This window comes from Lissotriton helveticus, chromosome 5_1 (assembly GCF_964261635.1).
Source record: "Lissotriton helveticus chromosome 5_1, aLisHel1.1, whole genome shotgun sequence".
Taxonomy (NCBI): Eukaryota; Metazoa; Chordata; class Amphibia; order Caudata; family Salamandridae; genus Lissotriton; species Lissotriton helveticus.
The window spans coordinates 455,437,801-455,453,564 of NC_136065.1; the positions used below are offsets into that span (position 1 = coordinate 455,437,801).

General features: G+C 42.7%; 1 protein-coding gene across 1 annotated transcript in view; it reads right to left on the reverse strand.

The window, feature by feature from the left end:
* FRMPD2 (FERM and PDZ domain containing 2) overlaps positions 1–15,764 on the reverse strand; it is a 446,136-nt gene that overhangs the window by 232,090 nt on the left and 198,282 nt on the right. The window contains exon 26 of the mRNA XM_078640972.1: positions 2,951–3,049. Within this exon, the coding sequence (XP_078497098.1) occupies positions 2,951–3,049 (99 nt within the window). The remainder of the gene's footprint in view (positions 1–2,950; positions 3,050–15,764) is intronic.

The window sequence follows — 15,764 nt, forward strand, 5'->3', positions numbered from 1 at the left end:
CTTACCAGAAGTAGGACAGTATCACGGACCCGATAACTAAGGAGGTGAGCAGTAATGGGTCTGAGAGTGGAGCCTGGAGGAGGTCACGCAGTCAGTGTGCGATGTGCTCTTTCCTCTACCAGTTGTTTGGAAAGGGACGAAGCCTCAAATAGTTCCACCGGCATGCGCTCCATGTAGTCTTCCATGCACCTGCTGGCAGTAGATTCGCTACCCCCTTATAGGACTCATCCTCCAGGTTTGAGAGTCTATGCTCAGTCTCACTGATACGCCTGTCATGTTTCTCTAGGCGTTGTGTGATGTAGTCCATTTCCATACTCATGGAGTCCATCTTAGCATCAATAAACCCGAGGCTTTGTTGCATGGTGAGTAACAGGCACCGCATATTTGGGTCGTCTGGCTGCGATGTTGATTGGTGTCCCCCTGCCATATTTGTTGCTATATCTATGGCTGGGTCACATGCAGACTTTCGGGGTTCGAAGGGCAGTTTAGTCTGCTTGCTCGCTGTCCTGCCCATTGCCACAGTTTGGTCCCAGCAGCAACAGAGAACAACCCAGCTGCAGGAAGCTCCTTTGATCCCAGGCAAAGGGTGCTGGGGGGGCTACAGGTCGTCAGTGCAGGGGCCCGCTACATAAGCAGCAGGGTAGATAGATGCATGCAGTTCACAAATTTAGTAGGGGCTTCTGCGAAAGTCAATGCGGTGCCGGGGGGGGGGGGGGGGGGGGGGGGGAGGGGGCATCTCACATCATATTTTGGTTATGTCTCTAGTGCTTCCCCCGTGGCAGGTAAAACCTTAATGGCAGCTCCAGGATTCCCCGTAGGGGACTCCTGTATGATGTCTAGAACCCATCAGTCAGAGGAAATTGCCTCCCAATGAGGCAGAAACTTCTGCAACCTGCCCCCGACAAGTGACCGATGGTCTGCGGGAGGCCAGAGAATGCCACTGTTTTGGGGCAGTGGCACTGTAGGAGCTGCTCCTTGGCTTGGCCCCTGCCATTGTCCCCTTTGCACCCTCCCATGTAGTAAATCTGTTATGGGGTCTGCTGCTGTTGTCTAGTGTAGGTGTTGGAAGTCTCTGGAGTGGCAACTGTCTTGTCAGTGCTGCGGTACTGTGAGCATGGTCTTAGCTGTATCTGTGTCCTTCCTGTTTTGTTTTAGCAGCTTGTCCACCTCAGGGTCGAAAAGATGCTTGTCATCAAAGGGTACATTAAGAAGGTGTTGTTGTACTTCTGGTTTAGAACCGGAAACACTAGCCATGCATGCATGGCGGTGGAGAAGGGGAGAAGGGGACTAGAATTAATGCAGTGAGCAGCTGTGTCCGCTGCATCCAGAACACACCAGATGATGGTATTGGAGATAACCTTCCCTAATCCTGCCCCAGCTCATGGTATGGCTCTGGGAGATGTTGGAAAAGATCCTCCAGGAAGACACTCCAGACATCTTCAGAGAAGGTAAGAAGGAAACTCCAAAGCAGCTGGGTGTGTCTGGGCCTGAGAGTGAAGAGGCATATCGCCCTGAAGAAGCCCTTGTTTGGGCGAAACGTGTTGGCTGTGCATCTATGAAAACCAAGAATATTTGTAATAAAGACACATCAAGGCTACAAACAGCAACATGGACTCATTTTTTCTCTAAACATAGACCTTGAGACTTACTGTGTATTCATATTACCTCTCATACCCCTTGTATAGATGGTGGTTCCTCACTAGTATGGATAGTAGCAGTACTCACTGCGGTCCTTGGCAACAGGCGTTGGGCTGGCGCTTGTCCTTGTGCTTTGACATCCGATTCGGAGGCAGCCTCCTCCAATGAGAATGCCTCTTCACTGTCAGGTCCAGACACACCCAGCTGCTTTGGAGTTTCCTTCTTACCTTCTCTGAAGATGTCTGGAGTGTCTTCCTCTTCCCTGCACGGACCCACTGAAGCCAAGGCAATGCAATGTACCCGATGGTTCCAAAGGGTCTTTTGTTACAGAAGAAAAACATACTGCACAGGACTGCTCTCGGTGATCGGGGGCAGGCACAGGTTGAAAAATCCATGCAAGTCTATCCTGGGATACTTAGCTTGGCAAGATGGGCAGAATCGGAAAGGAGTCCTATCCATCACATGGACATTTTCGAGTGTCGAGGGTGATGGAGTAGATGGGGCAAAGCCCTGCTGTGCAAGTTCATCAACCACGAAAAGAAGAAACAGTGTTGAAGTAACACTGGACGGTAGACCAAAGAAGACTGTGATTCTTTGGACCGACGAGGGATGGTGCTGAAGGCCCAGCAAGAACACCAGGTGGCATTGAACCGGAATTCCGGTATCCATGTCAGAACCCGACGGCAGAGAAAAACAATCTGACTGTTGAGCCGATACCCATGTGTATTGCCCTCAATAGGTGGAGTCACCACACCTCACAACTCAAAAAGACTTCTTTGAACAAAAACACGTTGCACATGTACACCACTAGATTGTGTAGGTATGCACAGCATGTGTATCTACAGCAATACATGCACAAAAAGGGTATTTCAAATAAGTTGTCAATGCCTTTTGCTATTTTCACAATTACCACGGAAATCGCATGGTCTCCATTTACTCTTGGCAGAAGATCTTAGCAGATGACGGCAACTGAAGGAAGAAACATCTCTACTGCTTCTCAGTTAATAAGTAACACTTTAATTATCTGGATGCAAATTAAACCATTTATTTGATATAATTCTGCACATATAAATACACTTTCTGGAGTTCAAGGAAATAAGTAATTGGATTTTAATGTTTTTAAGAAGTATGTCTCATTGATTCTGTCTTTGTTTTTTTTATTAGTAACATATATGATGCTGAAGTCATACTGTGGTCAGTGTCAATGGACAATTTATGAATATATTTGGAAATAAATACATGTATAAAACAAACACAGTAGCAGAGAGAGTTTTAACAGGCTTAACAACATGATGAAATAATTTCCTCTTACCAGACAATTCACGTCAATCTCTGGGAGGACACCATCAGGAGGGCGACAGAGAAGAAGAGTGACTTCGGAAGCAGAACCTCTCAGCAAATGCAAAATTTCCTGTCAAGGAAAATAGACAGCAACAGCTTTTTATGGCTGATGAAAGTGCAGGTCATGTCATGAAATAGTCACTTGATGGAAGAACCATCTAGTCAGAAGGGGAAACGCAGTGGAATATAGGAGGAATTCAGCGGGACAAGCAAAGTTCTGGGAGTGGATATGGTAACATATTTGACTTAATAAAGAAATAAAAGGCTGCTATCTTTGCACTGCCTTTGTCCTGTCATAACAAAGCTTCTTACAACATAGCCCATTAGCTACCTCATTTCAAATCTTGCATGCAATAATCGTCTCTGTAGGAAATACCATCTTCCCAGTATTTCTGCCAGGAGAGCTTGGGATGAGCTGTGGTCTTATTTGGGAGGTGCAGTTTAAATGTAGAGGCTTGATCTGGAGGGGACGTGTGTTTGAGATAAGGAATATTGTCTGGTTGATGAGATATTGTGCAATGAACAAGGGAGTGGTCTCTGATGAGGTGGCTTTGGCTAGATGGTTAGAGAGATGACAGAATGACAGAGAGATGTGATTAAGATTAGGTTGCCACTTCTCTTAATGTCAGAGCGACACCATATACATACTGGAGTATTTGGATGAGAACAAATGCATTCAGGGTGTTGTAGCATTGATGTTCCAGCCTTTGGGAGTAACACACCACATACTAAATGTGTGTAACAAAAAAGCCAGGAAACATGATGCCGATCCAACCAGAGCAGATGGCAATCTTAGATCTCGATAATGAAGCTTGGTGTAGTGCATGTTACGTCCTCACCAGACTGGGTACTCGTAAATGGACACGCCACACACAGAGCTTAGTATTCTACATCTTTATTCCTTAGTGTGTAACTGCAAATTCAACGTTCTAAACATGAACCCCACCTGAACATCTAAGTACCTGTTTGGCGGCATTGCTAACCCACAGTGCACAAGTTATATGGTTAACATAAAGGGCTTTGGTTAACAGAATAGGTATTATACGGTAGAAAAACATGACATGGGTGTGGTGAGGCATTTCTAAATAGGATGGCTGCATGCTATTGGGAAGGATGTGTGGCCTAGTGGACTGATGTAGCCTAGAGCTGGATGAGGCATGTTTCGAAATGAAGAGGAGGCTTGCTGCAAAACAGAGTGTGGTGCAGAGGAGAAAGTGTGGTGTCAATAAGGTGGAGTATCCTAGTGTAAGAGGAGTGGCCTGTTGTCAACTGTAAGAGAAGATGTGTTCTGGGTGAGAAGCACTGGTCTAGACAATATGAGGAGGATGTGTAATCGAAACGAGGAGTAATCTGAAGAAAGTGTGGTGCGGGAATAGGAGATATTGTCTAGAGACAATGTGGTCTGTACTGGTGTAGTACAAGATGAGGAAAATACCAGAAGATTTGGTCTGCAGAGGAGATATAGTATGGTAAAGGCAACATGGTCTAGAGAATGATATTTATTGTGTTGAACGAAGTTTAGTCCAGACTATACAGGATGTGAATATGGTCTGATGCAAGCGAGGTATTCTGCAGAAGATGTGGTCTGTTGAGGGTGAGGCATGCTGAGCAGACATGATCTGTATGTAGAAGGTTTTGGGTGTTTGTAAAGTATAAGAGCTGCAGTACTTGATATTCCTGTATTTGTTGTACAGCTGAACATATTTTGTGGTCTCCAGCAATCCCATGAGACGTTGTATTCAGTAGCGATGTTATTCCTATAATTGTAATCTTTTGAAAAGAATCCCTAATAATGCCTGTGACAGGAGATGAGAACAGTTAGAAATGTTGTGGAGGGTACATGGCGGCTGACTGAACTCACCAAGTTGCGAGCTCTGAGGGTTCTCTCCAGCTTCATACCTGATTCCAGAGCCCATCAGTCATTCCTCGACCGGCCTCGTTCATACTATACACTTTTCACGCTTTCGCCTCCACCTGGACCTCATAGTGGCATGGTGGCCCAGGTATTTCTGTGTCCTGAGGCCACCTGATGCCAGTTGGAGCACGGCTCTCACCACTGAGTTTCCCGAGGGAGGGCGGTGGCTGCAGGTAGCTCTGGGGATACTCCGCAACAGACGGGTCGCGTAGCTGCTTTCCTCGTCTAGCACTACGAGCAGGGTCAGCTCCTGCTGGGTGTCCTCCGGTCCGCTTGCTGTGTAAAGCCTCCTGGGTCCAGCTGCGACCAGTCAGAGTCACTGCGAGAGGAATTCTGTCCAGCATGTGAGCCAGAGTCGTGCTCACCGGGCTGGTGGCATGGAGTCCTTTGCTTCCCCCAAACTGACGGCAGTTGGCGGCACAAGGAAAATGCCCCAAAAGAGGTCAGTGCAAGTGAGGGAAGGGGGGCCAAACAAAGTGAACAGTGAAAGCCTGCCAAACAGGTATGCTTTAAGAAACAAAAATATCAGCCCAGTTGAAGGTGCCTCACAACCATGGGAAAAAACTGAGTGTAGGCAGGGAGGCAGGAAAATAGGGGATCTGAGCACATTGAGCAGAAACACTGAATTTACCTTCTTGTTATCCCCTACCCTATGATCCGTCAACTCCACCAAATAATAAAGCAGAGCGAATTAAGATAACTCCTTCACTGAGAACTTTCTTCAAGGTACAGGCCAAATCAGTCGAAGAGTGAAATAAGATTACTGACACAAAAGGGGAAGCTACAATTGTAATGGAGCCTGACACAATGGTGCAGAGGCCCTTGTTTCAGACATCAAGATTACTAACAGATATCAGGTGCTGGGAGACAGTGCAGAAAACAATTCATCAGGGGAGTCCCAGGACAGTTATCCATCAGTTACACTGGACAATCCCAAGATAAACAAAGGTGGTGAGATGCAAACAGGACTGGCAGGGATCGTGGACACATTAAACACAGAGATTAGAAGGAAGTTTGAAATATCTGAGAGAAACCAAGCTAAAACCCAAGAGGCCTGCGAGACCCTAGATCCAAAAATGTCCTCCATAACTGATAGAATTTGCACAATGGAAGCCTCGTTAGAGTCTCTTAATAAGGAGATATAGGTTAATCAAGAGGAAATTCAAGCCCTAAAAAATGGGGAGAAGGGCATGCTAGATGAAATTGAGTCTTTGGAGAATAACGCTAGACGCAACAATATCAAAGTACTTAATATTCCAGAGGGCCATGAAGGAGAGAATATTAAAGGTTTCTTTGTAAGTTTATTCAAGGAATTTATCCCCTTCATAGATGCCGCAAAGCTCGAGGCAGTCATTCAGAGCATCCATCAAGACTCTTTTTTGAAGAATCTAAGCAGAAAGTGCCCAAGGACATTTTTTATTTACCTTAAAACATACACTCTGAAAGAACGACTCCTTTCTGAGGCTAAAAAGGCAGGTAGCTTCGTGAATGAGGATTGGTTGTTTTGAGTTAGATCTGATATCTCAAAAATCACACAGGATTGACAGTGGGAACTGGGCAAATGTGTACCAGAGCTAAGAGCATTAGGTGCTACTGCCCAAATTAGGTTTCCAGCTCTACTGAAAATCATGTGGAATAATAAGATGCACAATATCAAGGACCTGAAAGAGGCAGGCTCTTTTGTCTATCAGATAAGGGTGCAGCAGAAGCATAAATGATAAGTGCCGGAGGAAGCAGAGCACTCCACAGGGTATCAGAGCGAACATACCCGTTATTTGCTTAGGGAGGGTTCCCCGGAGTGGGTGGTGTTCTCCTAATGAGGTAGCAAGGTTACAAATTCACTGCGTGGGGTGCAGATGGGAAAAAAGCAAAAGAAAAAAGACAAAAGTCCTCAATCACAGGAATATAGCGCCAAGGGGTGGAGGCATGAGATTAGTCAAAGGAAGCCCTTTAAAGCAATAGTTCCCAGATCCATTAAAAGATATCTCGCTTAATGTTGTAACATGGAATATAAATGGGTTAGAGTAGCCAGTAGAAGGAGAAGAATCCTACAATATTTGAATCAGGCTAACTAAGATAATATAATGCTGCAGGAGGCTCATCTAATGCAAGACAAGTGGAAGGTTATCCAGGCTAAACAGAAGTGGATGGAGGAGTTAATCTATACCAATCAATCGTGCTGCACTAAGTGAGCTGTCCTGTTTATTAGAAAATCTATTAAAGGCATTTTAGAGTAGTGTAAGGTAGATGATGGGGGGTGTTGGATTACAGCCACAAAAAAATACAGGGCATGTGATATGCCTTGGCAGGATAGTACGGGCCAAATATAAATGATATCACACCCCTGCAAGCTCTATTTTGTCAGCTCTTGGAAGTTAAAGTCTCCATTATACTGGGAGGCAACTTTAGCGTATTGCTGAATCCAAGTTTGGATAAATCTTCCAAAGAGAATTAATTGGTTCACCAAAAACGAGAAGACTTATTAGGACAATGATGGAAGATTTAGGGTTAATAGATATATGGAGAGCTAAGAACAAGGGGACAAGTGGAAATCAAAGTTTTACTTTCCATAATAAGAAGCATGGATATGTCTCTAGAATTGATTTCTTCTTGCTAGATAATAGACGGGTCAGTAGAGTTAGGGGGACGGAACATATCCCCGAACATCTCCCGGATCGCTCCGCACTTCACTTAGAGTTACAGTTAGAAAAGAGTCCTGCCTATAGTAGGTGGACATTTCATAGAACCTTATTATTGGATTCCACAGTAAAAACTCAGCTGAAAAGAGAGACATTGGAATTGTTCAAACTAAATAATACTTCAGGTATGAAAAGTATAATATTAGGGGTAGAGTTAAAAGTCTTGCAGCAATAAAACATAAGGAGAAAAGGTACACGATAAAAGGTCTGGAAGATAACATCCTAAGGGCTCTGAGAGAGAGAGACTCGCAACAACAAGATGACCAGGACCAGGGCAAGGAAGATAACAAACTCAAATGTGCAAGACAGGCTTTGGCAGACTATCTAGATGTTATAGTACGGTAAAAATGGGAGGCCAGTAGATTACCCCATTATGATTATGGGGAAGGATGTTGGAAGCTTCTTGTCTGGAAGTGCAGAATTGAATGTACAAAAAGCACAATTAAAGAGATAGCTTTTAAAGAAACCAGGTAGCATTGTACAGAGAATTCAGAAAGAAAAAAAAAGCTTTTAGGGATTTCTTACAAGAGTTTTACACAGATGACCTTTCAGTCTCCGAGACTCAATTAATGGACTATCTTAACAGCATTGTTCTGCCCTTGCTCAATGATGATCTAGCACCGGCTCTGAATTAAGAAATTACTCTAGAGGAAGTTAAGGCGCCAATTAATAAGCTGAAGAGAGGTAGCATCACTGTGCTGGATGGTATACCCAACAAGTTTTATAAAATCCTGTCTGATGAACTCACGCCTGTTTTAGCTGAGCTGATAAGCGGAATATTCTCTGAGGGCCACAAGGGCCTGAAGTCTTGGGATGAAGTCGCCATCAGCTTAATTTTGATACAAAATGAAGACCATGAAAATTGTGATTCACATAGCCCGATTTAATTACTAAATTGCGATTATAAAATCTATGCACCAATCTTAGCAAAGAGGTTAGAGTGGGTAATGGGAATCCTGGTCCAAGAAGATCAGAAAGGCTTTATTAAAGGCTGACAGATGCATGACCTAACTCATGATTTGATCAGCGCAATCGATTTGGCTGCGCTGAATAAACTACCTTTATTTGTCCTCACATTTGACGCCGCAAAGGCCTTCAATAGAGTAAGCTGACCCTTTTTACTTCGAATCATTCATACATTTAATCTGGGAGAGAAATTTGCTAAAGCTATCAGAGCAATATATAGGAATCAAACAGCTATGATACTAGTTAAGGGAAATCTGACAAAGTCAATGAAGATAGAGCGAGGAACAAGACAGGGGTGCCCCCAATATCCTTTGCTATTCGACCTGTATATTATACCATTAGCAATAAAAATTAGGGCAAATCAGGAAATCCTGTCATTTGAGTGTAATTTGTGGGAGAAAAAAGTGGCATTATATGCTGACGATTTGATGTTTTTTACAAGGGACTTTATGGGCTCCTTCCCAGCATTAGGACATATTTTAATCGACTTTGGGAAAGTTTCTGGCTATCAAATCAACCAACAAAAAACAAGATCATGTCTTGGAACTCACAACTAAACAATAAAACAAGAAATAAGATATCTTGGGATACAGGTCATAGAGGACCTGTCTAAAATGGCCCAGTTTAATTTTTAAAAAAATTTGTGAAATTAGAGCTCTGTTAAGGTCCTGGGTTTATCTTCCCCACTCACAGTTAGGTAGATCCAATTTGGTGAAAATGTTACTCGTACTGAAATGTACATTTATTTTTAATACAATCCTTAATCATTTAATGTAAAACCTATAAAAAAAACTACAAGAGAAATCAGAAGTTTTATTTGGTCATGTAAGGGAGCGAGGATCGCTTGGAAGAAACTTCGAAGAGCCAAACAGAGGGAGGCACAAGGCTTAGGTACAGATTGTGAAGGAAACGAAGAATGGGAAGACAAGCTTCAGGGTGGGCCCTTTTCAACATAAAGAAGTTTCTAAGTGGTATTGGATGTTGGTAAAGGGTGAGGACGTGACTTCAGTGCCACCGGAGATCTGGAGGTGGGACCTGCCGATGACAGATTTAACACATTTATGGTCGGTAGTAAAAGCTGCACCTCTCAAAAGAAATCATCCCTTTACAGCTCACGGGCCGTACTGCACCCCGGAAAGACTATCAAGGTTGGGAGATGGGGATAAAGCTTGCTTAAAGTGCTCCATGGGGAAAGCAGATGATGTATATACGTTACTGCAGTGTCCTCGGATCCGGTCTACTGGCAAGAAGTTGGTAAGGTTATCTCCGAAATTTTGGGAAAAGAGGTTGAGGTAATCCGGGTTTTGATTATTTTGGGTGTTTTATCAGTTGAAGGGTCACGGATAAAAGGTATAAAAAGGGACGCACAATTGTTCTTTGTTTTAATATTATTGGCAAGAAGAGAAATGTGTTTGAAATGGGTATCTCTCTCACCAACGGATTATCTGGATTGGGTTAGATCTGTAAATAAAGTAAACAGCCTAGGCCGTAGCTATCTATCTAAAAAAAGAGCAGGAATATGGTCAGCTTGTGAAGATTGGTTTAAAAATAATCTTTAGATAACATCTTAATAAAGTCCAATGAGTATGAAATAAGTACAACCATGGCAGGAAGGAGGAGTAACTCCCATGCCATTTAAAATCCTCTGGCTTCAAAGGAGGCTGGCTCTCAGGAAATTTAGAGATTGTTGGAACCCTCGAGACAATAAGAATCCCCTCTTCTTCGGAATGTTCCCTGAGCCTATTCCTCTTTAAAAATGTCTTATTTGTGAATGATTATTAAAAAAGAGAGAGAGAACAATTAAAAATGTTAAAGTTTATGGTAATATTAAAGTTAAAGGTTGAAAGGCTATTTAGTTAGGAAGCCCTTCTGAGTAGCTTGGAAAAATGCCAGGTTTTCAGCACTTTCTGAAACTTCAGAAGACTTTGTTCAGATTGCAGCTGCAGTGGCAGAGAATTCCAATGTTTAGCAGGGGCTACAGAAAAGGCTCTGCCGCCAATGGTTTAATGTCCATTGTATTTTGGTACCTTTAACAGTTTATGGTTGGCAGATCTCATTGGGCTGCTGGGATCATACCAATGAAATCTAGAGTATGAAGGAGAAACTGAAGACAAAATGCTTTAAGAAGCCATCACAAGGTTCTGATAACATTGGTTGCTTCACTTGTAATCAATGAGCACAAGATAAAGGAACAGAAACATGCCCTCAGAGTTTAAGGCTGATCCTGACAGCTTAATTCTGAATCTCTGTCTCAGCAAAGCAGGATGTTCAAGGTATATGGCTTTGCTAAAGTCCAGCCAAGAAGATATAAAATCTTTCAGACTCTATAACTTGTGGGGCAAGGTAAACAAGTCCAGAATGTGATTTTAAAAGATCAATCTGGAAGAAACAAGACTTTGATATGCTGGATATTTGATCTGACAAAGGCAGTGAACTGTCTACTCTGATATATAAGTTTCTTATATAAGAAACCAAATGAGGCATAATCCCCAGTACATCTGGCCAAACCAGCAAATCCAAAAGAGTGAAGGAGTAGAGGGGTGCACAGTTCAACCCTCCCCCCATGTTATGTTATGTTATGTTAATAACTTTTATAAGGCGCTCAGCTGCCCCAGCCAAGGGGCGTCCCGGCGCCTGATCCGGTACAACAACATAACAAATCGATACAGGGGAAAAGAAAAGGAATCATACAGCCGATGGAAACAGGAAGGTCTTTATGGCGCGCCTAAAGGGAGTGAGGTTGTTCAGGGCTCGAATATGGACAGGAAGAGAGTTCCACAGTCCTGCCGCTAATACACGAAAGGAGCGGCCTCCTTTCAATCTGGTTAGCACTCTTCCAATAATACATTTTAGTGAAACACTCATGAAATTGAACAGCAGAAGTGTGCTCCTCACTGGATGTCTGAACAATAATCTAAGTGTCATCTGCATACAGAAACAAAGTGAAGACATAGGCCTCAACAAGCGAGGCCACTGGGGACATATAAAGATTAAAAAAAATAATTTTACAAGGGAATTTAAGGGCTCCTTCCCCACATTAGGTCAAATTTTAAGCAACTTTTTGGAACATTTCTGGCTATTAATTCAAGCAACAAAAAATCGAGATCATATCATGGAACTCACAACTAAACAATCCACTTATAAAACAAGAAACAGATTTTATGAAAATGCTGAGACAAAAACTCTAAAAAACCACGAAAGTGCAAGGCCTATAATTCGAAATTTCTGCAGGTTAGACATTCAAATTTGGTGTTATCAAATGCCTCTGACAGGTCAAGTAGGATGAGTGTGGCTTGAATATTAGAATCTGTAGAGGGACACAGCGCATGCGACCAGAACGAAAACCCATCTAGCAAGGATGTAAAAGTGGCTACTCGTAATGAACTCAGACAGCTGGCCATGAACTGCTTTTTCAAGCAGCTTGATCAGTTAGGCCAATCGCGAAATAGGTCAATAGGTGGAAAACCTATAAGGATCTGGGGAGGATTTTGGCAATAGAGGCACTACTAAGGAGAATTTCAAAGGTTTGAGAACTGTACCAGACCAGAGTGAAGCATTCACATAATATGGGACCGTCCTGCAAAGAGAGGATTTTACGCAGAATTGGGGGAAAATGTTGACTTGGGACCCAGTTGCCTTGCTGGAGAAAACTGAAGAGGAAAAGTTGATGGTATCAATAGTTGAAATTGAGAAAACAAAAGCTTGGGCTAATATAGTCTACGAATTAACTATTTCCATTACTTAAAGAGGGTAAGACATTGACAATTTTATTATAAATAAAAAGCTAGAAGACTGTATCAATCAGTTGAGGTTCGACTGAGGCATGACTTGTAAGACAGGCATGACTTGTAAGATCTTGTAATTTATAACTGGAAAAATAGCTGTCAACATATTAAGTGCATTTAAAATCGTATTGGAGTGGAATTTCATCTTGGATTTCCTTTTTTTGTTTTAAATGTTCAATATTTTTCATTTATCACCCATGAAGTATATATCAAATCTTCAACAGTAAGTATCACATAGAAAAACCATAAATACAATCATATCCAGCAATTGGGTAAAAATTAAGTTAAAAATATGGCAGTTCATCACAGAGGTCAATTTCATCAGAAAAAAGTAGGACAAAAAAATTAACTAACCGTACGGTACAATATATAAGATTAGCCTCCTGGGTCAGACTAACGCACCTTAACCCCTTCGACGCTCATGACGAGCTGGGCTCGTCATGCAGTAGCCTCCCAGCACGCTCATGACGAGCCCAGCTCGTCATGAATAATGGGTTTTTAAAAAACTCAGCGCAGGAGCGGACCTCATCGAGCACCGATGTGGTTAACAGCCTATCTTCAAAACCTTCATCTTTTCTGTCTAGTATTCTACTGATAAGAAATCTACCAGTCCAATAGGAGCCCCCATATCTATTTCCCCTTCAGTTTCTCTTTCTTCGCCTTACGCTTGTAGAGTGACTTTCCTAGTTTAAAAATAGATAAAAAGCACCCCTGCCATTGATGAAATGTCGGGGGTAGCGGGTTCAACCAGGCAGAGTCAACACATAATCTAAAGACTGCCATTGCAATAAAAATTCATTTTGCCCTGTCCCTCTGGTTGCATCATCAATACCCAACAACATAACTTGCAGTGACAAAGTGATGCTCATTTTAAGGATTTCATTTAAAAGTAGTGCGATTTAGACCCTAGGTACGTTGAGGTGGAGGCATGTGCAAAACATATGGACCAGGTCAGCGCTTTACTCCTGACATCTCGGGCATCCTGTACCAGCCGCCCCCCTAATCCAGCTAGCTATCTTAGCAACGGTGACATAGAGATCAAAGATCATCTTATAATGTTCGGTTTGTAAATTAGATGCATACAAAAGTGTGCTCTCCATGTCTAAAGATTCCTGAAGGAAGGAGTTTTCCACATCCACTCTCACCTGCCACTTGGTTTCATGTTTTTCTAAATCGTCCGGAATCCCCTTGATTAAACACCCATATATTTGCGATATTGAATAACTAGTCCCCCTCATCAGGATTTCTAGCAAGGGTACCTTAGCGAGACCCGCTACACCCCCATATCTTTCACAACAGAATGTCTCTGAGTTGTAGATATTTGAAACAATCTCCTGCCCCTATGTTCAATCTAACTTGAATCTCGGCAAAAGATGCCACGTGATCCCCAGGGATCAAGTCTCCAAGCTGCCTATGCCGGCTTGCTCCAATTTCGATATGCAACCACCATGAAATATTTCAGGCTTTGACTATTCTGAAGCAAAGGGGTATACTGACCTACTCCCAGTTTTTTCCTTCTCCCGGTCCAGTTCCTGAACGTTCCTGAATTGAGTTTTTTTTATAATAGCTTGGTTATTTCAACATACACCCTTTAACAGCAGTCCCCATTTTTTATTCCAAGATTGATGACACATACCCTTTGTTTGATTCCTTAGCCACCCTGTTATGAAAAAGAGGGTAAAGATATTGCAAAACTGACTCTAATAGTATAGCTTAAAATTCGACATCGCCCCTTCCACCCTTTCCCTGGGGAGGCACAAATACCTCTTGGATCTCCTGGTTTTCCCAAAGGACCAGTTCAATCTAGCCACAAGTGTTTCTATGCTTTAAAACCAGGCTTCAAATGTACGAGGGATTGTACAAAACAAATACAATAATTTTGGTGAAAAAGATAATTTTTACTAGGTTACACCTTCCCATAATAGAGAGATGTAAATTGTTTCATCTCCGTCCTTTTTTGATTTTTCAATAATTGGAGAAAGGTTTATAACGATTACCTTTTAAAGTTTGGCTGAAATACTGACCCTCAGATACACAACCTGTTCTACAACCCGACTATCATGGGGATCTGTAAATCTATTCACCACTACTACCATCTTATCCTTAATACCCAGAGGAGGTTCTGAATTCCTCATTTATCTTTTAAATTGGGAGAGCGCTTCATCAGGGTCTCTTGTGACAATTGCAACATCGTCTGCAGAAGCAAGTACCTTTGTTTCCCACCCATGTAGACATATTGGTATAACATTGATAGAAGCTTCCAATTTCCACCAAATGGGATCTATATATAAGGCAAAAAGCAAAGGAGAGGCAGGACACCCCTGCCTCGTGCCTCTTTCTATATAAGAAATCTGAGATTCATGTCCCGAAACCTGAAGTCGAGCTACGGGGTTAGGGTACATTACTCGAATTGCTTGAATAAAGGACCCGAAGACTTCCATAACTTTCCACAGATACACCCAGGACACCATGTTGACTGCCTTCTCGGCATTCAGCATGGTGACTCCTATCTGTTCTTCTGTGTTTTCAGTGACATCAAACAATGCAATAACGTATTGCACATGATCCACGATCCCCCTTCCCCGGAATAAACCCATGCTGCCGGATTGATACTAATCTATGAGTAATCTGACCTAGTCTGTTTGCCAGCATCTTGGAGTAAAGTTTATGTTGCTGTTTAATTGCGTAATTGGCCTATAGGAACCTAGATCTGTGGCCTTCCTTACCCATTTTTTTTTTTAACAATAATATTAGCCGCAGCTCATGAGCCTTAAGGAGGCTCTCCATTCTTACCTGCCTTACCTGCCTAAATAACTCCGACAGCTCCACCAAAAGTTCTGATGCGAAAAATTTATAAAATTCTAGTGGAATCTCCTCCAGGAGACATGGCTGGAGGAGCCGATTCACTTAGAGGGCTACACCTGCCACTATTCCTCAGCCACAAGGAGAAGCAAGTTCGGTCGGTTGGCAGGTGGCCTAGCAACTTACACTAAAATCTCAACTGTTGGTAATGTACAGGTGCTCACTACCAATTCTCCATCCATAAATACTGTTGAGTTGGTATTAAATCTTGGGGGAAAGAAGAAAGAGGTCCAGCTGATCAACACCTACATTAACCCAAAAAAGAAAAAACAAGAGGCAAAGCGTTTAACGGACTATCTACATTATGTCTTGATAACGCAAACCACACCCTACTTAATTGTTTCTGGTGACTTCAACCAATGTATTCTAGGGTCATCCTTGAATAGTGAAATTCAGACCCAGTCCTACCACTGGAACATCCCAAATCAAACTTGGAGCAGCCAAGGAAAAACCGCCAAGTCGGCAAAGGACCTGTTGGAAGACTTGGAACACATGGGCTTGAGGGTCCTAAATGGAAGATTTCCTGAAGATTCTCCACCCATGGCCACGTTCAACTCA